Source organism: Triturus cristatus, chromosome 6 (genome assembly GCF_964204655.1).
Source record: "Triturus cristatus chromosome 6, aTriCri1.1, whole genome shotgun sequence".
Classification (NCBI taxonomy): Eukaryota; Metazoa; Chordata; class Amphibia; order Caudata; family Salamandridae; genus Triturus; species Triturus cristatus.
The window spans coordinates 888,487,506-888,513,418 of NC_140589.1; the positions used below are offsets into that span (position 1 = coordinate 888,487,506).

At 48.3% G+C, this 25,913-nt stretch overlaps 1 protein-coding gene across 2 annotated transcripts in view; it reads right to left on the reverse strand.

Annotated features, from left to right (window-relative positions):
• MAP3K5 (mitogen-activated protein kinase kinase kinase 5) overlaps positions 1-25,913 on the reverse strand; it is an 816,933-nt gene that overhangs the window by 20,537 nt on the left and 770,483 nt on the right. For both annotated transcript variants that reach the window (XR_014963045.1, XM_085611527.1), the window contains exon 26: positions 21,958-22,198. Coding sequence is in view for 1 of the 2 variants with exons in the window: in XM_085611527.1 (XP_085467653.1) it covers positions 21,958-22,198 (241 nt within the window). In the remaining variant the exon portion in view is untranslated. The remainder of the gene's footprint in view (positions 1-21,957; positions 22,199-25,913) is intronic.

The window sequence follows — 25,913 nt, forward strand, 5'->3', positions numbered from 1 at the left end:
AATCATCGCGAACAGCGCACTACGCAGTTCACGTAGTGCTACACGTATCTCGCGTAGTGCGAAGTGCACTATGCGTAGTGCTACTACGTGAATTACGCCCAGGGTTAGCAAAAACGTTCTTTATTCAGATATTCCAACAGGTATGTGCAAAAAGCCTCAGCCAACGCGTTTCGTTCAACAGGATTGAACTTCGTAAGGGCGTGTGTATGTGCTGAAGAGTTCAAGCAAGTACCGTAGTCACAAGGTCTCCTGGTAGGGAATGACCGTTTAAACAATGTAGGAGCGGTCACAGGTAGTATGGCGGTTCCAAGTGCAAAGAGAGCCTCCTTGATAAGGGCACAAAGGAAGGATCTGGAGCCGTGGTGTGTCTGTGCTCCTTCCTCGCACCGCCTCTGGATGATGTTAGGAGATGCAGTTTGCATCTCCCAACGGCAGGTGCAGGAGCAGTCTGTGCACACCAAATGTGATTACTTCACCAATTATTATATTACGGGAACACAGCCAAGAGGTGCGGCCATTGGAGTCCGCCGTTGATCCTTGCCCTCCACAGAGCTTAATAACTATACTTAAAGTCACATACAAACAGGGGATGCTGTAAGCAGTTCGAAACGGATGGTCAGCCAATCGATGTTCCTCGTCAGGTACCATAGGTCTTTCCTGTCTTGCGTTGTAGATTTAAGGTGTTACTGTTGAGGTTTTTAATAAATTTCTCTTCTCCCCACTTCCAGGTCCGGGTAAGCAGTGGCCACTATCGCCCCTCGAGAGATAGGGGAATATTCATGTAAGTGAAAAGACAATGTAAAAATAATGGGAGCTAAACTTTCATCTCCACAAACATGCTCTCCATAATTTCCTCCATTTTGAGGAAATCAGGATCCCCTGAGCGTTATTCTTCTCTTTCACTCCTGCAGGTTCCCGTCACCAACACCCAGTGCTCTCTAGGTATGGGGAAGTCTTTGGTTTCCATTAGTGAACCCTGTTCAGGGTCTCACATAAGTACTCTCTCTTGGCCCTCAAACTCATGCATTTTTCGCTCTGCCATCTCCCCTCCTTAGTGTACTTGGTGATATGTTTCCCTGTGGTATCTTGGATGGATCTTAAATAAACCCTTTAATCTATGTACGCCGTGTGGATCTTTGTTACATTCCCCTTTTAGTGATTCTTAGAACAATCCTGAGTATCATCACCACAGTGGAGACCTGTCCAACCTCGGGTATGCTCTCAGTTCCCTCTTTCGGGGTGATTGTTAAGCCCCATTCAAACACCCCCGTAACCACAACTCTACTGAGTTGTGGTGGGCCACTCCACATGGGCCGGTGGCAACCACCAGTCCTATGGACCAGCTTTCATCGTCCTCGATTTCTTCTTTCTTCTCTGCGTCGGTTAGTTCTGTTACCTTCTCCGTTCCGCTCTGTAATGTCAAGGGACCCTCTTTTCTTCCTTCTTGAAGCTGCTGGATTTTGTCTCGCTCCTATTCTCGCTTTTCGTGGCTTCCTGCCCCCGTCATCTTCTTCCAGGCCTCTGCCGTCATTTTCTGTTCTCTAGCTCCTCCCTTTCCTGTAAGTCATAGTATCTCATTAGTTGTGTTAACTGTCCTCAGCTGTGTGCTATCCCCTCTCCTTTTGCTAACAGTGTTTCTTTTTCTCTTTCGAGGTGCTGGTGGCGTTCTCCAGCGGTCTTCCAGGCATCCTGCCCGACCTGACAGGTAAGTGGTGGTTCAGGTGCCTCTCCTCCTCACACTAGAGACCCCCCCCCCCCCGCCCCCCCAGACCAATGGAGAAATTTGGGTATTCCCTTGCTGTCTAAATAAGAAGGCTTAATTATGCTTTAACTGCAGTTTTTTGCATGCTTAAAGAGTATGTTGTACAACCTGAGTCCCCTTGTTTTAAATATCAAAAGCTACAGCAAAGGTCAAAGCAACAACACAACCAGGTGCTTTTCTCGAGTTAATCTGAGCTGGTGTTATAGATCATGTGTCTCCATCTCTTTGGAAAGAACAGGAAAATATGCCTTATCCACAAGATCCAAAATGACAAATAACAGGAGCAGCACATTTTCTGAAGTGTCTATGATAGCAATAGGCTTCTTGACTCCATACAGTCATCTAATTATGTGAGCCAAATATTCTGAGGCAAAAAAGTGGATAACAATCAGGCACCTAGCGCAGCTCAATAATGTGACCTACAAAGGGGCATCAAGAGGTCTTACAATGCCGCAACACCAACTGTGGTGCAAGCAGCAAATACAAGGCAGTCAGGGGGAATGTGTTGTGTTAGAGGATTTTAGAACATTTAACTCCAAATGGAATGGGTAGTTCTCTGGCTGTTCAGGGCAGAGTGTGGCTGTAGATCCAAAAGTTTGCTTTGGTTGGAAACATGGATTTTAATGAGCCTTTACTCAGGATGGTGAAACAGAGTAAATAGATCCATTAAGCGATTTGTATGAAGGGTCTTCAAGAATCAAGAACTACCATAATAAGGGCACTGGAGAGAGTCTGAAAGTTAACCCTTTTGGTAGGCCACAAGGAAAATATAGGGGTTCAACCCTATGTGGAACCTCTGGTGGTCGTCATAAGTATGAGATGGAGAAGAAAGAAAATCCAGAGTCTAGAGACTTGTTTGTTGAGTAATATTTCTCCCACAATGATTTTAAAAGGCCACATGGATAGCAAGCAGATTCAGAAAAGCTGGCCCAAGTTGGCTGGTTAGCTGATGTTGTCAGATACCTTGGAGAAATATACCGGAACACTTTCAATTGGGAGCATTTTGACCTTCAGTCTGGAGGTTATGTGGTGGTAAAGGAGTTTGAGTATGGTGAGATGCTGGATTCTGGTCTCTCTTTTACTGACGCACAAGTTACTTACTTGTGTAACGATACATCTGTAAGAGACATTAGTTAGTGATAGATTCCTTACCTTAGACTATCCCCAGGCGTCAGACTGGATATGAAAAGTTTTCATCAGCAGTACCCCTGCGCGTCGGTAGGCGTTGTCGTGCGGCTCGGAGCTACTTAGATGCGCCCACGCACGCTGACGTCAGTTCTGTACACAACTTTCCACGCCAGTAACGCAGAGCCATGCCAGAGACCGACTAGTGGTGCAATAGAACTAGGGCCCTGAAAGCGATGAGCCTGAACCCTAGAGAACAGTTCGCAGAACAGGGAGGATGGGCGGGCGGTAAGGAATCTATCACTAACTAATGTCTCTTACAGATATATTGTTACACAAGTAAGTAACTTGTGCATCTGAAAGAGACACGTTAGTGATAGATTCTTTACCTTAGAATACATATCCAAGCAATACCAACCCTGGTGGTGGGTCTGCGAAGCGAAATCACACCAGAAAGTCACAGAGAACCGACCGGCCAAAGAAGCCGTCTCTCCGGACTTGACTGTTAAGGCAATACTGCTTAGTGAAAGTATGCAACGAGGCCCACGTGACTGCCTGACCGATATCTTGCAGGGGGAAACCACGTCCCGATGCTGTAGTAGCTGCTGTCGCCCTGGTAGAATGGCCGCACAGCCCTACCGGAGGTTCCTTTTTAGCCAGAGAGTAACAGGCTTTAATGCACAAGACAACCCATCGCTTGTGCACAGCTCGGCCTTTCTTGGCGCACACGTAGCAAATAAAGAGCTGGTCATCCACCCGGAACTGTTGTGTGCGGTTGAGATAGAATGAAAGCGCACGTTTTGGGTCCAGACGGTGGAGCCTCTCTTCCTCTCTTGAAGGGTGCGGAGGCGGAAAGAAAGTGGGCAGAGTGACAGTTTGCCCGAGATGAAAGGCAGTGACTACTTTCAGCAGAAAGGAGGTACGTGGTCGAAGCACAACCTTGTCCGGATAAATCGCCAGGAAAGGAGGTTTACATGAAAGAGCCTGGCGCTCACTCACATGCCTAGCGGAGGTGATGCCACCAGGAAGACAGTTTTCAAAGTTAATAACGGCAAAGGACAGTTATGAAAGGGCTCAAAGGGAGCGCACATTAAGTATGTGAGAACCAGGTTCAAGTTCCACTGAGGCATCAAAAAAGGAATAGGAGGGAAAAGGTGAGTAATGCCTTTGAGAAATCTATTGACAAAAGGGGACTTGAAAAGAGAGCTGATCAGGCAGCCTGAGAAAGGCTGAAAGAGCAGAAAGATAGCCCTTGATAGTGCCCAGAGCAGAGCCCTGCTGGGCCAAAGAGAGAAGGAACAATAGGACCTCAGAAAGAGGGGCAGAAAGGGGATCTACAGCTTTCGCTGTGCACCATGCCACAAACGTGTTCCACCGACAGGCTTATACAGTTTTAGTTGAGGGACGCCTGGCTGCCAGAATCACATTACAGACTTGAGGAGGCAAGTCAAAAGGAATCAACTGTCGCCGTTCAATCTCCATGCAAGGAGGTGGAGACTGGACAGGTTCAGGTGGAGGACCGTCCCCTGTTGCTGGAACAGAAGATCCTTCTGAAGAGGCAGTCGGATCAGGGGATCCACGCTCATACCGAGTCGCTCGGGATACCAAACTCTTCGAGCCCAGTCCAGTGCCACAAGAATGACTTGGGCCCAGTCGTGTCTGATCTTCTTCAGCACTCTGGGTAGAAGTAGTATAGGTGGAAAGGCATACAACAGACTGCAACTCCACTCGCGATGAAAAGCATCTCCGAGCGAGTGCCGCCTTGGAACCTCCAACGTGCAGAACTGCTGACATTGCGCGTTCTCTTCGGTGGTGAATAGATCTATCTAAGGTTCTCCCCACTGCTGAAAGAGAACATGTGCCACTTCCGAGTGAAGACGCCATTCGTGATCCATCAGGCACCGGCGGCCGAGTTCGTCCGCCTGGCGTTCAAAGAACCTGCCAGGTGTTGAACCGTCAATGAAATGCTTTGACGTTCCAGCCATGTCCAGAGGCGCAGAGCCTCCTTACATAGGGTTCACGACCCCACCCGCCTTGTTTGTTGCAATACCACATGGCGGTGGTGTTGTCTGTGAACACCTGCACAACCCTCCCCTTGACAGAGGGAAGGAATGCTTTCAGTGCAAGTAGGATCGCCCTGAGCTCCAAAAGATTGATATGGAGCTTGGACTCCGCCGCCTCTGATCTCCTCCTTTTCCATGTGGCCGCCCCATTCCAGGAGGGACGCATCCGTCACCACTCTGTGCTCCGGTTGGGGAAGGGAGAGGGATCTGCCGCTGACCCAATGTTGGTCCGTGAGCCACCACTGCAAGTCTTATGCAGTGCCCTCCGAGATCCGGACGTAGTCGGACAGGTTCCCCCGATGCTGTGTCCATTGGAACTTCAGGTCCCACTGCAGAGCCCGCATATGCCATCTGGCATGGTTGATCAGCAGGATGCATGTGGCCATGAGGCCCAGCAGTCTCAGGGTGTTCTTGACCGAAACCCAGGACCAGGGCTCAAAGATCGGAATAATAGCCCGAATGTACCCCAGACTCACTATTTGGGAGGATAAACCCAAAATTGCACCGTGTCCAGAACCGCTCCGATGAAGAGGAGCTTCTGAGAGGGAATCAGATGCGACTTCGGCACGTTGATGGAGAACCCCAGTGAATGCAGGAGGTCGGCCGTAGTCTGGAGGTGAGAGACGACTGCCTGGGGCGAGCCTGCCTTAATCAGCCAGTCGTCCAGATAGGGGAAGACTGAGACCCCTGATCTGCGCAGATGAGCCGCGACCACCGCCATCACTACTTTTGTGAACACCCGAGGGGCGCTGGTAAGGCCGAAAGGGAGCACGGTGAACTAAAAGTGCTCATGGCCTACCGTGAACCGTAGGTAACGCCGGTGGACCGGCAAGATGGGGATATGAAAATAAGCTTCCTGCAAGTCCAACACTACCATCCAGTCTTGCGGATCTAGGGCAGACAAGACCTGAGCAAGCGTGAGCATCTTTAACTTCTCCTTCCGGAAGAAGCGATTGACCTTCCGGATGTCTAAGATAGGACGCAGTCCCTTGTTCTTCTAGGGAACCAGGAAGTAGTGGGAGTAACAACCACGACCTACTTCTGGCGTCGGAACGTGCTCAATGGCCCCCTTGGCCAAGAGGGCTGCAACTTCCTGCTGGAGAAGCGCTAAGTGATCCCTCGACATGCGGTGGTACTGAGGCGGCATGGCTGGAAGGGTAGTCTCGAAAGGGAGGGAGAAGCCCCTTCGGACTATCTGCAGAACCCACCTGTCCAAAGTGATGGTGCGCCAGTGGGGGGCTGAAGGCAAATCCTGCTGCCCACTGGCGTTTGGTAGGCCTGAAACACCGGACTAGGAAGGTTTTGAGGCAGTGGTAGCCGGGGCGGTGGTGGACTGACCTGTCCGCTGGCCCCGTGTCCCACTTCGATGGGCACCCAACCGCGTCTGTGCTGAGAATGTGGCTGTGCAGGCCGGCGGCTCTGAAAGGAACCCATTTGGGCGCCTCGTCCCTGACCTCGAACGGAGCGAAAGGCAGACCCCAAGGGAGCGCGAGTGGTGGCAAGACCCAAGGACTGGGCTGTTGCCCAGGAGTCTTTAAAGCGTTCCAAAGTGCGATCCGCTTTGTCACCAAAGAGGCGCGTGCCATCAAAGGGCATGTCCAACAAAGTATTCTTGACATCCCCAGAGAAGCCAGTTGTCCTGAGCCAGGCGTAACGCCGTAGCGCCACTGTTGTGGAAATTGCTCTGCCTAAGGAGTCGGCTGTGTCAAGGCCACAACGGATAGTGAATTCTGCAGCATCTCTCCCCTCAGTAATGGCTTGGGAGAGCACCGCTCGAGCTGCCACTGGACACTGAGACAGCACCTGTGCTACAGTGTCCAACACAGAGTGTGAATAGCGGCCCAACAGGCATGCCGTATTCACCGCTCGCAACCCAGAACTGGCAGAGGTGAAAATCTTTTTCCCAAACTGCTCAAGTTTTTTAGATTCTTTGTCCAGAGGTGCAGAAGGGAATGCGCTTGGAGAGGCAGAGGCCTGGACAACCAGACTCTCAGGCGTTGGGTTTTGCGTGAGAAAACTGGGATCACCCGGGGCTGGGCGATGGCGTTGTGCCACACTCCTATCCACAGGAACCCGTGTTAGGCTTGGTTCAGGTGCTTAACAGAATGTCTGTAAGCGCGTCATTAAAGGGCAGTAGCGGCTCCGCCGAGGAGGTCGCCGGCTGCAGCACCTCAGTCAGGAGATTGGTCCTGATAGGCACATTAGGGAGCTCAAGGTTAAGAGCCTCAGCCGCCCTACGCAACGCCACAAAAAAAGTCCCAACCTCCTCTGTGGCTACTGAAGAAGAGGACAGTGTACCAGGGTACGGAGAGAAATCCAGATCACCTGGACCTTCCATATCACCCTCCCACTCTGGTTCATCCTCACATTGAGCTGCGACAGGGTCCTCAGACCCCCCCCTTGTACCCCCCTCCGTCCACCGGCTGTTTAAGAGGCTGGTAAGGATGAGGAGCCCGGGGAAAGGGAATAAACTCTCTACCTGGAATAGGAATCGGGGGGGTAATAGACCAATCCAGTCTCGACGTAGTCCGGCCCCGGAGGCAACGGCGTCGTGTCCGGTGTCTGCTCCGATGCAGGAGCCTTCGTCGGGCCCGGAGGCGGTGCCAAGGCCGGAGCCAACGGTGCTGAAGGGTGTCTTGCTCGTGTAGCCAGGGTCAAAGGCGGCGGCATGGGGGCATGTTGGAAACGGGTAGCGTGGTGCAGAGCGGGTGGGCCAAACTCTGGAGGAAGTGTGCAAAGCATCCACGCAGTACACACAGGCGACACACAAGGCACACTACAAAAAGAGACACTACACAGGTTTAGGTAAAAACAACTTTTGTATTGTCCAAACACAGTATGTCAGGTAATCTCAACACTGCGCCAACTGGCGCTCGGTTCAAATTTACAGGGGGGGGGAATTATATACAGGGCAGGGCCAATCGGGCCCCTACCGGAATCATTGCAACCTGCAGATAACATAAATGTACGTGCGGAATAAAGGGAAAGTCCATCAGCCTCAAACCTGCAATAGAATACCTCAGGGCATAACATTAGGCGAAGGTCCGGAACACCTGTCATTCTCTTATGCATCACCAATATGAGTGACCCCTGGGCCTGAGGCAGAAATTAAGGTAGGCAGTGCATCAACACATCAAACCCTGGCCTCTCAACACAGCGCTGCACATAGCAAGTAAACAGCGCTTACAATCCAGGGCATGTGAACATAGCGCTGCACATAACAATTGACTGGCGCTTCAAATCAGGGCCTTTAACATAGCGCTGCACATAGCAATGCAATAGCGCGTTAAAACAGTACATTTACCATAGCGCTGCACAAAGCAAGGCATTAGCGCTCAGAGCATGGCAAATAAACCTGGCGCTGCACATAGCAATGCAATAGCGCGTTAAAACAGTACATTTACTATAGCGCTGCACAAAGCACGGCAGTAGCGCGTTAAAACAGGGCATCTACCAATCATGAGTGCTTGAAATATGGCAATTCAACATAGCGCTTTAGAACAGGGCATCTGCACCTAGCGCTGTACCCGGGGGATCAATAGCGCATAGCCACTCAACAGGGCCTCGAAATATGGCCTCTGAGCCATGCGCTACCCCCTTTCAAGTTAGCAGTCCCAGACAGTACAGTCACGGAACATTGGAGTCCTTCCTCTGGGATTCTCCATACAAAGTTAGGCCCCAAATGTGGTATCTGGGAGCCCCCTCCTCCAGGGGCTCTCGATTTGGCAGTGGTGCGGCCCACAGTAAGACTGGCGCAGCCGGAGCAGCCCGCCCCAGATATCACCATCGGGGGTGGGCACCGACTGTGCCCCGACACACCCCCCCAGCCGCCGGACATCTGCCCCACTCCCTGGGACTCTCTTCTAGGTCCTCCGACTTCCATGGGTTCCTCCTGCGGGCCCTCAGGGGCTTCTACGCGGGGGGGGGGGGCAGGCACCGACAATGTGCCTCAAAGCCCCCTCGCTCCTCGATACCCACCAGGCCGCGGCGGGTAGTGCGGGACTCTCCTTTACCCCCGAGAGCTCCCTTCACGCTGGCGCCGGGAACACGCAGGGCTCTCCCTCCGGGCTTCATCCGGGACCCCTCCTGGGACCCGGGACTTCGTATGGAGCCTGAGAGGCTCCGGGCGATGCAGGCTTCACGCGGGGCTATCCTTCGCTCCTGGGAGCCCCGCTCGACCAGGCAACCCCTTCTGGCTTCAGCTCCGCCCCCGGCCGGCGATCCACAAACCTTCCGGGTCGCCGCAGGCAGCGCGGCGGCCCCCAACGCTACCTCGGGTCGCGGCGGTGATTTTCGTCAGTTTCTCTTCGCGGGGGCAATACGGGGTAGGCTCCCGTGGAGTCCGCACAATAACCACAGGGTGGGCTCCCGCTGGTATGAATACAACACCACATTGCGGCACACACACGGGGTGGGCTCCCGAGGTTACCGGTGCCTGAACAGTGCCGCCATAACACGGGGTGGGCACCCGGGATACAAATAGGCACACCAGCGGCAATGATGCGGGGTGGGCGCCCGCTTTGGCTAAGGCAGTTCTCCCAGCCTCCCAGCGCTATGGGGGCCGTGGGGGTAGCGCTTCCTCGGCGCGGGGCAGCCCCCCCAGCTAACACAGTCAATTCAAATATAGCGCTCACCAAATATAGCGCTCTCCTTCCAGGGGCAGCTTGGATATTGCGCTCTCCTTCCAGGGGCAGCTTGGATATAGCGCTCTCTGGTTCCTGCCCCTTGTTTGAGGGTTTCTGGAGGGGGGGGGGGGGGGGGGGAAGTTGCGTTGGGGGCTGACGGTAGACTAACTAGTCTCCGCCGGTCGCCCCTGGGTTCTCCTCTCGCCGGGCCAGATCAGTGGGCAGTTCAGGATCCCTCACTCACTTGAAAGGCAGCACCTAAGCCCTGTCACTTTCAGAGGCATAGGTCCCTGACTAACCCTACCACCTAAAACTCCTGCGAAGGCTTCTCCAGGACGGCGTTGTCCCAACTATAGCTTTCCCTCGCCCTGGGGACAGTAGAGGGGGGGTAGGTAGGCTCAGGGCCCAGCACACAGGCCCATGTGGCGGTAACCCCTGGCAGCAGGTCCCCTCTCTCTCAGGTCCACCCTCTGACTGACCACATGGCAACCCAGCTCCGCCCTTTATACGCCCCTCACCCCACCTTCCAGACAGTGCCAGAAGCTTCTAGAAGCGTCTGGGGAAACTGGCTCTAACTGGCCTAGGGGGAGGGGTAGAGCACCCTGGGTGCCAGGCTTCCCTCCAAAAGCTGGTGCTGCTGGGAAATAACCCCTAGACTGTCAACCTAGCTCAGTCAAACGGCGCAACCACACAGCTTTGGCATCCATTTTAAATTGCATTTTTAAAATGGGGAAACTCAGTCTGCACACATTCAATCTTTGCATTTACACATGTGGTTTCCCAGAAAAGCGAAACATTTCTGGGATAAAGGGCCAAGTCCAACAGGGCAGAACCACCCAATGAGTCCACAGGGCCCGAAGGCACGCCGGAGGGGCCCGATGGGGCAAATAAACGGCCCATGGCCGACAGGAATACCTGTGTTACTTCCAGAGTCGCGTGCGGCCCCGGTAAAGGCGGGTAGGCTGCAGGCGACAATGGAGGCTCCACCGGAGCCGCAGGGGAGTGACCACCCGCCCCCTCCACCGCGTCCCGCGACTGGTGAGGGGTAGACAAAGAGCGACGTCACTTCTTATGGCGGTTTGACTTACCTGTCCCCGATTCCGCCGAACGGTGGTGTCGGCACTGCGGCCTGTCCCTCGACCTCTCACAGAAGCGGGACCTCGAGCGTCATGGAACCGACTGCCGGGCCTCCAACAACTTTCGGGAACGCTCCTGCAAAGCCTTCGGCGCCATGGCCCAAAAAATCGGGACACGTCTCGGGGTCATGGGCGTGCCCCAAGCAGAAGAGACATAGGTCATGCGGGTCCGCCACCGACATGTTCCGACGGCAGTCCCGACAGGACTTAAACCCGGGCATCTCCACTGCACCAGAAGTCGAATACTCGACAAAGCAAGAGAAACAAGTCTCAGAAATAAAATTAAAATATTAACTAGGAGAACCGCTCTCTCTCGGATCTGCGCTTGCTGGTGCGGAAAAAGAAAGAACTGATGTCAGCCCACGTGGGCGCGTCTAACTAGCTCCGATGATGTCATCTCGGCGAATACGAAGCCAGCGACGTACGTGGAGCCACACGACGACGCTTACCGACGCGCAGTGGTACTGCTGATGAAAACTTTCCGGGTCCAGTCTGATGCCTGGCGATATTCTAAGGTAAGTAATCTATCACTAACGTGTCTCTTTCAGATTTATAATTATTGATGACAACCCTGTACAGATGGAGTTGCAACATTGGAGTCACCATGGATCAAACCCTTGAAATCCGGTGCACATAGTCTGCAATGGCAGTTTGCATTATAAGAAATTGATGTGGTGGAATGCAATCTGGATAAATACATACATTGGCTTGGGCAAGGGCAAACCAGCATCAAATTTCACTCTCAAAGTTCACTCCGGTACATCTGCTGACTGGAAGGTGGACCCACAGATAATGACTGATTCAGGGGAGGAAGTATCAGAAGAGTAGCGCTGCAATATTGTGCTGAAGACATGGAAGGAAATGATTTAGTGGAGGTGGTTACAGTATCAGAAGCAAAGTACATTACTCAAAAGGTATTGCTTCCTTGGGAGAGGTTATACATCTAAACCAGGGGTCTCCAAAGTTGGTCCTGGAGTGCCGGATCCATGCCAGATATTTTGCATATTCACATTTAGATAAATGTAGTTATCCAAAAAATCTGGCATGTATCAGACCCTCCAGGACTGACTTTGGAGAACCCTGAGCTAAACAAATTTATTGTACATTCTTTAGCTGGGGTTGGCAGAGATATAGGCAACCTCTTTAAAGGTGTGACCGAAAAAGGGCTTTGTACAAGACTTGGTACTGGAAAGACTAGATCCATCACGGACTTCAATCCGCACATGTATTTTCCTTCTCATCTGTCCTGATTCAAAACAGAAGAAGGTGTTTTCCATGAATCTTATGGAGTATGACCAACCACTGGATAATTCAATAATGAGATGAAGTCTGAACTCAAGAAGGAACTGACACACAGCCTCTTAATCACACAATCAAAATACTCGAGTGTGGAATTGGAATTAGGCTGGACTTTGCCAAACAGCTCAAGGTAGCTGAAGAGAGTATGTTGACCTTTAATGTATTAATGAACATTTTCAACATATCTTGGTTGCTACAGATTACCAGATGCAAAGAAATTCAATATGCAAAGAATTATCTATCTGGAATAAGTGGTAGCACATGCAAACCTGTTCTGTGGTTCTGGAAATTACCACAGCAAGATGTTCGAGTACTGAATGTCTCTAATTTAGGGGTCATGCCCATCTTAAATGAAAGTCAACTGTCTATTCCCTGGTTATCCCCTTTGCAGATAGTTTTTGAGGGTACAGAACTACCCCAAAAATTGGTAGAAGCAAATCGCAATTAGTTACAGAGAGCTATATGGTGCAGATCAAATCTTGCATACACTTGGCCTATGAGGCATACACCAACCCACCACAAATATGTATAGAGAAGATTTACTGTAACTCCTCACCTCCATCCTCAGTCCACAACGCACTACAACAAATACCCCGCTTAAGGTTGTTTTCTGCTCAGCGGGTAAGTGATGTTAGTGGCGCATAGAGTCAAAGAAAGCATTGTAGCACATAAAGAGGAAAAACATTTGTGATCATTACTGGCTTCCAGGGAGGAGGGTGGATGCATGTGAATCACCAGCGCTAGTACCTATCAACAGATGGTTTCAGGGTAAGTAACATTTTCTGATCATCGCATGTGTGTCTACAGATACAAATGCAATGCACAAACAATGAAGCAGTTTCTCCCCGAAGCTGTAGCTAGTGAGCAGATAATGCAGATGTTTTAAACAAGATTCTTAATACAGTCTGGCCAACTGAAGCCTGCTCGTGGGCTTGAATATCCACACAGTGGTGTTTAGTAAATGCGTGTAGGGTTGACCAACTTTTAGCATTGCAAATTTCTTCTCATGGTATGTTTTCCCAAGGAGGCCAAAGTAAGCCTTTCTTTCATGTGGAATGTGCTTTTGGGCCACAGGCATTGTGTTCTTGGCTTTGGCATAATAGGTTTGTAGGCATTTGACAATCCACCTAGCAATGCCCACTTCTGAGATAATGTGTCTCATATGAGGCTTCGCAAAGGCTACAAGAAGTTGCTTCGTTTTGCAGATGGACTTGGTTCCATGAGTGCCCTCTTAACATTTAATATGTGTATTATGCTCTCTCTGTCAGAGTCTGGATGCAGGAAGAAGATGAGCAGCTTGGTTAGTGTAAAATAGAGAGACAAGAACTACCCGACCATTACGGACCTAGATGAAGGATTCCTCTACGGTCAATGCCCGTAGATCACTGATCCTTCCACAAAGTGGTGATGACCACTAAAAAGGTCACCTTCCGTGACCAGAACTGTAGGTCACTGGAATTAGGGATCAAAAGATGGGACCGTACACCATGCATTCAAGTTCCAAACTGGGGCTAAAGGCATTCTTTAAGGTAAGAGACTCTTGAGGCCTAAGGCTTTAACAAATGGGACTTGGAAAAGGGATAAATGTTCTTTGTTTTGCATGTATGCTGCAAATGCTGCTAAATGTAAACGGATGAAAGTGAATGGTAATCCGACTTTCTGCAAATGTAAAAGGTAGCAGATGTCTTGCACAGAGGCTTTAAAAGCATCTATGTGCTGATAAATGCTTTGGAGATAAACTGTTTTCACTTGGCTGAGCAACAGGCATGTGGCGGGTTTACCCCCCTCACTCAGGATTTGCATACACTCAACCAGGAGTTTGAGGAAATAAAACTCTAGGCCCTCAGGTTTCAGATCACTAGATTGAGGTGCTTAGTGTTTGGATACCTGAGCTGACTCTGATGCTGAGAGAGAAGGTGAGACCTGAATGGCAGTTTCTTGCGTGGGTTCATCGACATCTTGAAGAGCATGCAGTACCAGGGTTGCGTGGCCCACATCGGTGCCACTAGAATGGGTGTCATGGATACTTGCTTCACCAGATGAGGGTAAAAGGCTGAAAAGCATAAGCAAATATTATAGACCAGTTCCTCCATAGTGCTGTATCCCAATGACTGTGGGTGTGGGAACCTAGAGGCAAACTTCTGACTTTTTGCATTTTGGGGAGTAGTGAACAGACAGTTTTGCCTTGAACATGTTTAAACACAGCAAAGCTCTGAGGGCTAGATGGATGGCCAACAGCTTCAGGGAGTTGATGTGGTGTCCATGCTATTGTGGGTGCCAGGTACCTGAACATTCATGTGGTTGAGGTACCCTGCCCACCCCTCGAGAGAGGCATCTGTGGTGATCGTCTCTTGAACAAGTTGGTCTGCCAAACAACAGGTTTTAGCTGTTTGATCACGAGAGACTGTTGTGACCATTGCCCTGTGAGGCACTCCTCTACTTAGCTGTATAGTTTGGCATATAGCACTAATGTGATACATGAAGCCATAATACCCAGCAATCTTATTACTGCTCTTACAATGAGAGGACAGCTTGTCTGAAAACGAAGCATCAGGTTTTGGAATACAATCAGCCTTTATAGATTGGGGTATATCTTCCCTGTCACAGTGTTTAGAATAGATCCTTGGAACTAGGCCTTTTATTCCACTGGTAATTTTCACTATGGGCTGAAGCCCCTGAAGGCTGGATTTCAGATCAGAGGGACGCTCCTGGTGCCCGACTCAGAAGGGCAGAACTTTATCTGGTAGTATTCTCCACTTATCATGAAGCGCAGGTACCAGTGGTGGGCTGTATGTATGGGAATGTGGAAGCAGGACTCTTAAACTAGCCGCCATGATGCCCCCGTGTTGGAGCAGTGGGATGCAGGTTATGCAAGATGGTCATATGGAAGTGGCACAGAACAGTGAAAATACTCATCAGCATTGCCAGCACGCCCAATTTTAAAGTGTTATTCTCTACTGAAGAAAGGCAAATATTCTGAAACGCATATCTAGAGATACCCAACACTGGCTGCCCCATTAATGGTGAATACTAGAGACTTTCAACTAAAATGAGTGTTATTATGTACTGCATTTACCATAATGCATCTGGTTGAACTGTGTGCTGGTATGCCAGGCAGTGTACTCCATTCCCCCTTTTGAGACGGACTCCTTGATGAGTTAATGGCTCATTGGAATGCACCTGCGCTCTGGGAGTGGTACAGCAGCCTAAGAAGACTGTGAGCAGCATTGCCCGCACCCCCAGATTTAAAACGTTATTCTCCACTGAAGGACAAATATCCTGAAACGTGTCTAGAGATACAGAGCACTGGCTGCACCAATAAAAGTAAATATTAAAAATGTTCAGCAAAAGTGAGTGTTATCAAGCACTACCTTTACCACAATGCATCTGGGGAAACTGTGCAATGGTATGCCAGACAGTGTGCTCCCTCCCCCCTCACATGCATCTTCATGTTGTGGTGGTGAGCAGCCCTCTGGATTACAGCAAGATAGGCAGTAGTGTCACCTAGGGGGGAGAGAGGGGAGATTTAGCGGGTTAACCGTATAGGTGTGGCCGTTGGCCTAAAGCCGATGCCTGCACTACCTCCCCAGTGTGGGTGACAGCCATAGGCCAACACTGAGGAGGCACCTAAAGGCTCCTGTGGCGCAGAGCACCAGAGGGAGTCCTTTAATATTGTTTAAACTCTGGCTGCTTGGGCAGAGCTTCTTGAGAAGTCAGTCTTTTTGGTGTGTGTGTGAATGTTTAATGATGATCAGCGCGCAGGGTGGGCGGACGTCATTCCACTAAAGTGATAGAAAAACGGGCCGATGGCTTAATTTTAGTATTACTGCATCTGTGCTTGGGGGGTATACGTTAGCCCCCCTCCCCGGGAGCACTGATTGGGATGGGCGAGGTATTGTTGGAAAGGGAAGAATCTCCTGTTTCCAATGATATCTCTACCTAGTGGATCCCTGCTTGGGGATCACCCTAGGAGAGCGATCTCCAAGCAGAGATCCACTCACTAGCACCAGGGATTCTGCGGGACTCCTTGGGCAAGGGCTTGAGCTTCCCCCACCAACATGGCAGATCAAATATGGGGATATTTACCCCAATCTGCCCACCACTAGACACAAGAGTTGTTTTTATAATTATTATAGGGTGGGGCTGCCCATTATGGGCCTGGCCATGCCCACACCCTGAAAAAAACATAATGACAGTCTTTCTGCCACCCCCTCCGCCCCAGGAGGGCAAATGGAGTGAATGCCCACAAGAGCCCAATGGCATAGCCATGCACCCACCCAAATAGGAGAGATAGTATTTCTGCCCGCCCCACACCCAGGGGTGAAGAAAGCCCACTAGACACCAGGGGCGTTATTTTAAATAATTATAGGGCGGTGAAGGTTTCCCATTATGGGCATGGTCATACCCGCACCCCCAAAACCTATAGTGACAGTCTTTCTGCCCCCTCCTGGAAGGCAGATGGGGTGAGTACCCCCCAATCCACTCTGTCCCCCCGCCCAGGCGGGGCTGAAAGCCAACTAAACACCAAGGTAATTTTTTTAAATAATTATAGGGGGTGGGGGCTGCCCATTATGGGCATGACCATACCCGCACCCCAAAAACTATAGGGACGGTCATATTTCCCTCCTAGAGGGCAGATGGGGTTGATTACTATGCCTGGGCGGTAAACTCCGTTCCGCTTGCGGAATATGGGTAATTCTGCGTTCTGCAGAGAACGCGGAATTGCCAAAAATTCCGCGATCTGCAGTTTTGCGGAATTTTTTGCTTGTTCGCACTTTCAAAATGCGTGTTTGCGTGATATTCCCTCCCCCCCCCCCCCCCCCCGAGCACGCAAACAGCGTTCGCACACAGGAAAAAAGCATCGCGAACGGGCGGAACAAACAATTCCGCGTGTTCCCGCAACTACGTGCTTGCGGAGATTTTCTACCATTTTGCGGAGTTTTGCGTAGCGCGACTACGCAAATTACGCCCACCCCTATTGATTACCCCCAGATTTCAGGGAATGTTTTATTTTATTTTTTTTAATATAGGGGTGGGTTTTGCCAGGGTAATTTTTTTAATAATTATAGGAGTCCCCACACTAGGGATCTCATTGACCTTGGTTTGATTTGTTCCTGCCGCAGGAACTATGTCCAGCCACACAAGTGGGGCAGCATTTTTTTCAACACAAGTGGGATAATGCTGGGTGGTAGGAATTTTGTGGATTCCTGCAGATTGTGGAAGTTTCCATAACAGAAATGTAATGAAAATGTGTGATTACATGCAAAGTTTGAGGGTTGAATGGCACTCTGGGTAAAAAACCTCATGTGATCCATACAAGGAACACCAACCTGGACTCCCCTAGTTGTCTAGGTTCCAAAAATGTGCAGGTTTGCCTAGGTGCCGGCTAAGCTAGGGCCCAATATCCACAGCTACCCACTTTGCAAAAAAAGTGTCAGTTTTGAATAGAAAAACAATGCATCAATGTTGGGTTTTGGGCCGTTTACTGTCACAGGCACTAGGCCTACTCACACAAATGATGTACCATATTTATCGCTAGACTTAGGCGAATGCTGAGTGGAAGCAAGTTTGTGACTCCCCGCAGATTCCAAAACTTTCCATCACAGAAATAAGAGGAAAATTTGTTTCTTCAGTCAAAGTTTGAGGTTTGCAAGGAATTCTGGTTACAATAACCTGGTGATAGCCATGCAAGACACCCCAGCCCAGATTTCTATAGCTGTTTAGTTTTAAATAATGTAGAGGTTTGCTAGGATTCCCTTGGTGCCGGCTGAACTAGGACCCTATATATATGCAAACCCTATATATACCTGCAACACGAAGGGCCTAGCAGACATAACAGTATGTTGCTGTTGTAAATCGACAATTGTGATAAAAAGTTACGAATGAAAATGTGTCACAAATGGACGTTTTTTCCTACTCATTTTCAGTATTTCTTTATTTCAACAGTTAGTTTCTTAGGGAAACCTTATGGGATCTACATGTGACCCCTTGCTGAATTTGTAATTGTGCCTACTTCTCAGAAAACTATAGCTTTTCTGGATTACCCAAGGGTTTCACACTGGTTTTCACTACAAACTGGATGTAGGTTGAGAGCACACAAAATAGAAAAAATGGGCCACCTCTTTGAAAAATGCCAAAACTGTGGTTAAAAAAAGTTTTTTTCTTTTATTCAACTCTGCATGTTCCTGAAAGCTGAGACAATGATGACTTTAGCATAGCAAACTGTTTGTTGATGCCGTTTTCAGAAAACAAAAAACACTCATTCATCCAGAGCACTTTTCTCCTATTTTTCTCAAAAACCTAAAACTGTTTTGCCTATTTTTTCCATCCCCCCAGAAGAATCCACAAACAATGGGTACTTCTAGAATCCCCAGGATATAGGAAAAAAATGAAACAAATTTGGTCTGGATACCTTATATGGAAAATGTTATGCGAACTACCCCAAATAACTAAAAAAGGGCTCAGAACCGGGGTGAAAAGGCCCAGCAGCTAAGGTCCAACTGGGTTATTAGGAGGATCAACCTGATAGTCTTCCCACAGGTCCTCCCCTTTCCGGCCAGCAAGGTGTCTAAGTGTGTTTTACCAGAATGGTATGGGCCTCCCGGATCAGAGTCTGTATGGGCTTGCAGTGCAGGGGAATTGGGGAGCGGTGGCGGTGGGCGGAAGACCCTATGAATGAGAGGGGTGGATGGGTCAAAGGAGAACTGTATCTCAAAGTGATGTTTCCTTTTCTTTGTGATCCTGAATAGTGTGTCGGTGCTGGTGAACAGGAGGCCTTGTGAGGATCTTCCCCATGGAGGGGTGGATGTAGATTTTCTTCTGCCTCAAGTCCAGGATGTATGGGAGTTGAAGCATAAGCGGTTCCTCACTCGATAGAGACACAGACCTTGGTGTTGAGGGTTCTTCTGACACCATCCTTGGGGCGGTTTGGCTGGAAATTTCAGCACCTCTCACTTTGGTACCAAAGGGGCTTCTTCACAAAAATGCCTTGCAGGCAGTGTAGGAAACCTTGTCTTGCCTAGGGAACAAGCACAAATGACATACTCCGTGCTGATCTGATCAAAGGTACTTGGTGTTGCAACAAGAGCAGAATTGGAAAGGTGGTTGTTCGATTACACCCCTAACTATCATGATCTGGAGTATGTTTTCAAGTTCCTCGATGTCCCATTGACGCTGATCATAGGTATGAGTCTCTGAAGGCAGTAGAGCGCGAAGCCCCTAGGCGTGGCGTATCAAAAATGCTTGATTGTCGAATAGGTCATCAATTGATTTTTGGATGCCTGAGTTGAAGCTCCAATGGCTGATCCCCAAGTACCTGGGAAACGATACTTCTGTTCTGGGGCTGTCACTTGCACGTCCAGGCCCTGTGGCAGAAGAAAATAATCTAAGGTGGAGTGTTTGCCCTGGCGCACTGTGGACATGGGCAGGAGTCACAGTAGATGTTATGTCTCAAAACAAATTAAATGCAAACAAGTTGCAGAATTCAGAGCCCAACAGTGGGCGGCAGGAGTAAGCAGAGCATGTGTATATACAGCCACGGATGCTACAAACAAGTTTTTCAATCACCAGGCACTTGTTACGACGCCAGAATAGCGTATCGCAGCAATACATAGTACAATAAAAATGCAAAGTACTAGAGGAAAAAAAGAAACAGATGCATTTGTTTTCAGTGCTGCACATTTTCCCCGAGGGCTGACACAAGAGCGGCATACTACTTGTATTTGCCAGTTGTGAAATATTCTAAATTCTCTACAAATTAGAAGCATTATGTTGGCCATAATAAGTGAAATTACAAAGTGAATATTTTTAGAGTGTTGTTTACAAGTTTCAAAGTACACATTCATTTCACATATGCATCCAAGTCACTTAGCCCTATGAATATTTAGTTTTTTTTTTTTTATTAATATGCGACCTTGCTAACAGAAAAAACTATACATAGCACAGGGGGTTTTCAGTTGATGTGGTTATAAAAAGAATGAAAGTTATGCATGCACAATGATTTGAGATGAGAAACATTGTAAGTAGGACAGAAATTACAAGAAAAACATGATAGTAGGTTTAGACACAATTTTTGTTTATATACATTATCATGATGTGGGGGGGGGGGGAAGAGTATAAATTGCTAGCATATATTTTTCAAGTAAAGTGTGTTTGACGTTAATGACGAAGGAGGTGGCTGTAAGAGAAATCAGGAGACAGAGATGTTTTAAGACAAAGGCAAAGAGGGCTCTGGCCCAGGGCCTTAGCCTTCAGGGGGGCCCCTGACAGAGCCCGCTCTGTTCTGCAGTCTTGCCTTGATGGCCTTAAATAATTATTAAACAAATTGTTTTAAATAACTTTTTCCTTTAATTTATTTTTAATGTGGGTGATGAGTGAGAGTCTATTACAGACATTATGCAGAGAAATGTTCTGTTTATGTTTCATGTAACGCCCAAAAAACCCAGTTTCTTTTAGATCAAAATAGGACCTCACCTATGAGAAATGGGAGGGTGTTAGAGATTATTTGCAGTAATGTTAGTGAGCTGCTGCTGTGTTACAACATTGAAACACATATTACTGTCCCTGATTATTAGATGCAAACGCTTGTAGATTTTGAACATGCGTGCCTGTGCACTGGCAGTGACGTAGCCAAAAAGGGCATGTAAGAGCTGAAATTGAATCAAATTCAAAGCTGTTTTGAATAGGGGCCCTCAAAATACATTTAGCCCGGGGCCCCCCAAATTCCTAAAATGTCCCTGTCAGGAGAGCAAACCTAAGCAGGAGATGAAGCCAGGTAGAAGGATGTTAACTATAAGAGGCCACGTGCTGTTATGTGCACATACAGGAAATACATTCGGGGAGACAGCCCGACGGCACAGTTGTGTCAACACTAAAGATTTCTTATATACTTCTTTGGCACACCAGTATTGCATCGCTTTGCCAATGAGTACATTTATCTGTTATTCCACCATTTGGTCTGCGGTGATGCATAGTCACCTACGTCATGAACCTATCTACTCTTTTTATGTCTAGCCCTTGTTAATAATATTTTCTCCTAAAGAACTCCCCGGGTTTAACTGTATGTCATCTGGGCACCAGTGTGGATTTTTTTTTAAGTGACGTAAAAGTCAAAGTAAGGTGAGGAGGTCCTTGCTATGCAAAAGCATGACAAATATTTAAGCAAGGTTTGAAGATCAAAAGTAGTCTTCACAAAACTAAGACAGTTCCTGCGCTCAACAGCATGACAAACAGTCAAGGCTAAGGTGAGACAGGGATGTAGTAGGGAAGTGGCTGCAAGCTGTGACCCTACGCCTGATTGAATTTGATGAGTGCCTTAAGGAGGTTCTACAGGGAGGAGGCGCTCCATCAGTTATGAATAGGAGAGCGCCGTGGGACAGAATAGAAGTGAACGCAGATCACGGCCTCTGGGAGCAGAGATGTTTTAAGGCATGGGCAAAGTGGGCTCTGACCCAGGGGTCCCCCTGATAGTGCCAGCTCTGTTCTGCAGAGAGTCTTGCCCTGATGGCCTTGAATAATTTAACAGATTCTTGCAAATAGCGTTTTCCTTTAAGTTATTTTTAATATGGATGATGTGTGAGAGTTTATTACAGACATTTTGCAGACAAATGTTGTGTTTATGTTTCATGCAACATACATAAAAAAGTTCCTTTTAAATCCAAACAGGTTTTTACATATGAGAAATGGGAGGGTGTCACAGAGAGTATTTGCAGTAAATTAGTGAGTTGCTGCTGTGTTACAATATTGAAAACACACATCCTTTTCCCTATAAACACATTTATAATTTGGCAGGGAGTGCGTGTGCGCTGTCAGTGACCTGGCCAAAGAGGCATGAAAGAGCTGAAACTGGATTATAATTTCAAAGCTGATCAGAACAGGGCCCCCAAAATAAATTTGGTCCAGCACCCCCAAAATCCTTAAGATGTCCCTGTGTGGAAGTTGTGACTTACCTGTTTGTCTCTATTTTCATCCTCCCCAGTTGCACGTTCAGAGACCTCTGAGCAGTCTGAGAGTCGTGGGACACGGTGGAGCTCATCGTGCTGACGCCTGAGGTGTGCACGGTGTCTTCACTGACCGTGTTCGGCCTGAGGACGGTCTGCTCCCCTCCACGATCATCGTGGTCTTCCCCCTCCAGGTCATCCTGGTCGGCTGGATCACTTTCCGATGCAAGACTAAAATGTGGTCTCAATTCTAAATGAAGAAGGAAGATACACATTTTTTTTGTGCCGTTTTATATAGCGCAAACTTGACACGAAGGTATCAGAGAGCATTACATGAACACCAGTTGCGTTACAGACGGACACGTTCCTTTTTTTTTTTTTTAATATAGGTTTATTGAAAACAAGCAAATAGAAAATAATACATGTCGCAGAGAGTAAGGGGAAAGGGCGGGGGTCAACTAAAAGAGGTTACAGAATAAACAATCAGACCTAAGACCCTGTAAAGAGGGCTGGGCTAGGTTATAAATATTCAAAACATATGCGATAAGGGCATAGCAAATGTCCAAAATGTATGGGACAATGTTCAAAAGAAAGTTCTCGCCAAGCCCAGAGGGGAAGCTGTGTGGGGGGCCAAAAAGCAGGGGCCGAGCTAAAGTTTAATTGTTCAGTAAAAGGAGATCACAACAACGCCATCTGGAAATCAAACAATTGGTCAAGACTAACAAGGTCTGATGAAAACGAGGCCCTCTGCCACTGTGAAAAATACAGGTCATACTGCGACAGTACCAATATATATTGTGGTAAATAACATAAGAATCATCAAATAACAGAGAAAAATAGAAAAAGGGCAGAAAAAAGAGAAAAGGGAGCGAAGGAAGGAGCGGACAGAGAATAATAGAAGGACAGTAAAGAACACAGTTCCCAGCGGGATGGGAAAAAGAAAAGAGGACGGCAGCAGATGCGCCTAAGGAGGGAGGAAGAGGGGGGGGAGGTCAAGGCTCAGAGTGGAGGCCATCACTCACAGGGCCTGAAGGAGCCGCCCAGGAGGTCAAGTAATTTACTCCAGACAGGTTGGTCTCGTGCCACGGGAGAAGGATACCAGGGGGTCGTCAAACAGCTGTAGAGCCCGCAGTCTAAGGGGCATCAGGCGAGAGTGTTTGGTTTTAGTAAGGTGGTGTATAAGTGGGCGCCAGATGCGATCAAAGCGCGTGTCAGTGTGGGTAAGACGGGCAGTAAGCAGTTCCAGTGAAAGGACATCCCACAGCCCGAGGACCCACGCCGCAATGGGTTGGGGGGTGGGGCCGCTTCCAGCAAGAGGAAAGGACTGTTGCGCTGCTCCCAGTGAAGGATGGGATGCCAGTGCGCCGAGGTCATGGCCTTCAGCGTATCAGGTCGAATGACCAAGAGCGCCAGGGAGGGGGTAGCAGGGACTGGGAAACCCACCTCCTCTTTGATGTTGCTGAGAACCTCCTTCCAAAACACAGTGAGTTCAGAGCAAGACCACCAAATGTGCAGAAAGTCCCCTCTATCAGACCAGCATCGCCAGCAGATCGAAGGAGTGTTCGGGAACATCTGGTGGAGACGGGTAGGAGTATAATACCATTGTGTCATCAGTTTATAGGCCGATTCGCACAAACACATTCCTTTTGTTAGGCACGAGGAGATTAAGTGATTTGCCCACATATGTGTCCAAGAGAGAGCTATGGTGCAGCAGCCAGAGCGGTACGATCCCTGGTGGCAGCTCAGCTCAGCATCACGTGACTCTGGGAAATAACTCACTTAATCTCCTCGACGGCCCCCAGCGTCTTGAAACCCTTTAGGGGTGATATATATGCGCTTTACAAATTGGAATAATTATTATGATGTGGGATTTGTTTTGGGGTAAACAGCAATCCATGTTAGACTTAGAATTTATTGGCTATACCCAATGCGTAACACACAAAAATAACTCACTCCGAGGGATACAGACATGGTACATTAGTTGTAGTAACTGTTCCAATGTTACCATAAACTGATCTCAGACCATTTTATGTCAAGTTAACAGTGACAATACACCGTTTGCTGGTTACATATCAACGTAATTCCAGCTAGCATGTTACTGACTGTCCAAAGTTGATGTATAGTTCAAGGAAACCCCTTGATACATTAATGTAATGACCATCAAGGGGATAATGTGTAAAAAAAACATGAACTAAGGGAAGTTATGGTTATCTACTAATGTGGGTTACTACCCACTGTAAAAGAATAACCTTTAAATTCTTTGAAAACAAGCCGGATGCAAGAAGCTTAAGTATATGGTCATGTAAGACGTTTCATCCGCACAGTGCGCGTCCACATGTTTTTTAGGGGGCTTTTGAAGGTCTGGAATGTTGATTTCTGCACTGAACGCACCCTCTGTTGCATTTCAAATCACACATGCTCTGCAAAGAATTAGGTGCATTTTTTTTCTCCTACTTTATCCTAGGCCAATGTGAGACTGGATGCCTGTCAGGGCTTCAGGGTAACACTGGAAAATAACATACAATTAATAACTCTCCCATTTTAGGGTAAAAATAAAAGTACTGACTTATCTCCCCGCCTGCTGCACCTGGGTCATTTATGTTGCTGTGAAGCTGAAAAATGTTCACACTTTTTTAAAATTAATTTATTCGAACTTAAATACTCTGCAGTGACCTTTGAAAGTAGGCTAGGTGATTTATGAGGATACATTGGGAATGCATTTAACTTAATACTCCAACTACTTACAAAAGTTGGCAGCAGTCAATATGAAAATCAGGTGCCTTGTCAATACCAAGTGTGCTGGCGCCAGGCAGTGCGTCTTTTCTTAGGAGATTGCACTAAAGCGCACACATCTAATTTGTAAATTCTCTGACTTAGTGCATGAGCTGTAGAGACCAGAGCTCTCAAATGGAGGTACAAACACTCATCTCTGGTTCGAATTGTGGTGTCCGCACTTACCTTGAGTACAGAGTGAGTACTTTAGAGATTGCAGTGGTTTTCTATTCTGCAGTTTTCATATAGCACGCGGCTACCAGAAGGCCTCCCCGCGCTGCCACCGATACCATAGAACGTCCAGGGACTAAACAGTTATTCCCTGAACAGCCAGGTCTTCAAGGCTTTGCGAAAGGGGAGTTCTTGTTCCATAAGGCGTAGTTCAAGAGACAGGGAATTCCAGCGTTTGGACACCAAAAATGATGTGGAGCGTCCACCTCAACGCGATCTCCAAATCCTGGGGACCTTAAGTAAATGGGGGACGCCGATCTGAGGGATCTACTGGGCACATACAGGGAGGCAAGTGAACGTATCGGGGGGGGATGTGAATGCGTGTATGTGATTAAAACAAGTTGGATAGTCCAAAAATAGGACTTAATTAGGAATGGCTATCCACTTGATTAAAAAACGAGAAACAGAGTGGCAGCTGGCTGACGTGAGGGTTCAGCTTAGCTATGCTCTTCTGTGGTGGTCAACATGTTTCATGCCTGGTGGTCTAATGATCCATGGCAATTCTTCAGGACCTAGTAAACTGTCAACTATCTACACACTGTGGGAAGTACAATAGTTACCTGCCACGTGTATTATGGGACAACGATCTCGCCATATGTAAGGCGAGATCGTTGTCCCATAATAATAATTGACAGTTTACTAGGTCCTGAAGAATTGCAATGGATCATTAGACCACCAGGCATGAAACATGTTGACCACCACAGAAGAGCATAGCTAAGCTGAACCCTCACGTCAGCCAGCTGCCACTCGGTTTCTCGTTTTTTAATCAAGTGGATAGCCATTCCTAATTAAGTCCTATTTTTGGACTATCCAACTTGTTTTAATCACATACACGCATTCACATCTACACCACTAGACCCCTCACACACACTACATCATACGGCCAGGAACAAAAGATCTCCGCAAAAGAGCCCCTTTAAGGGTGCCCGTCGGGAATTGCAGCGCCGTCCCGACGAGGAGCA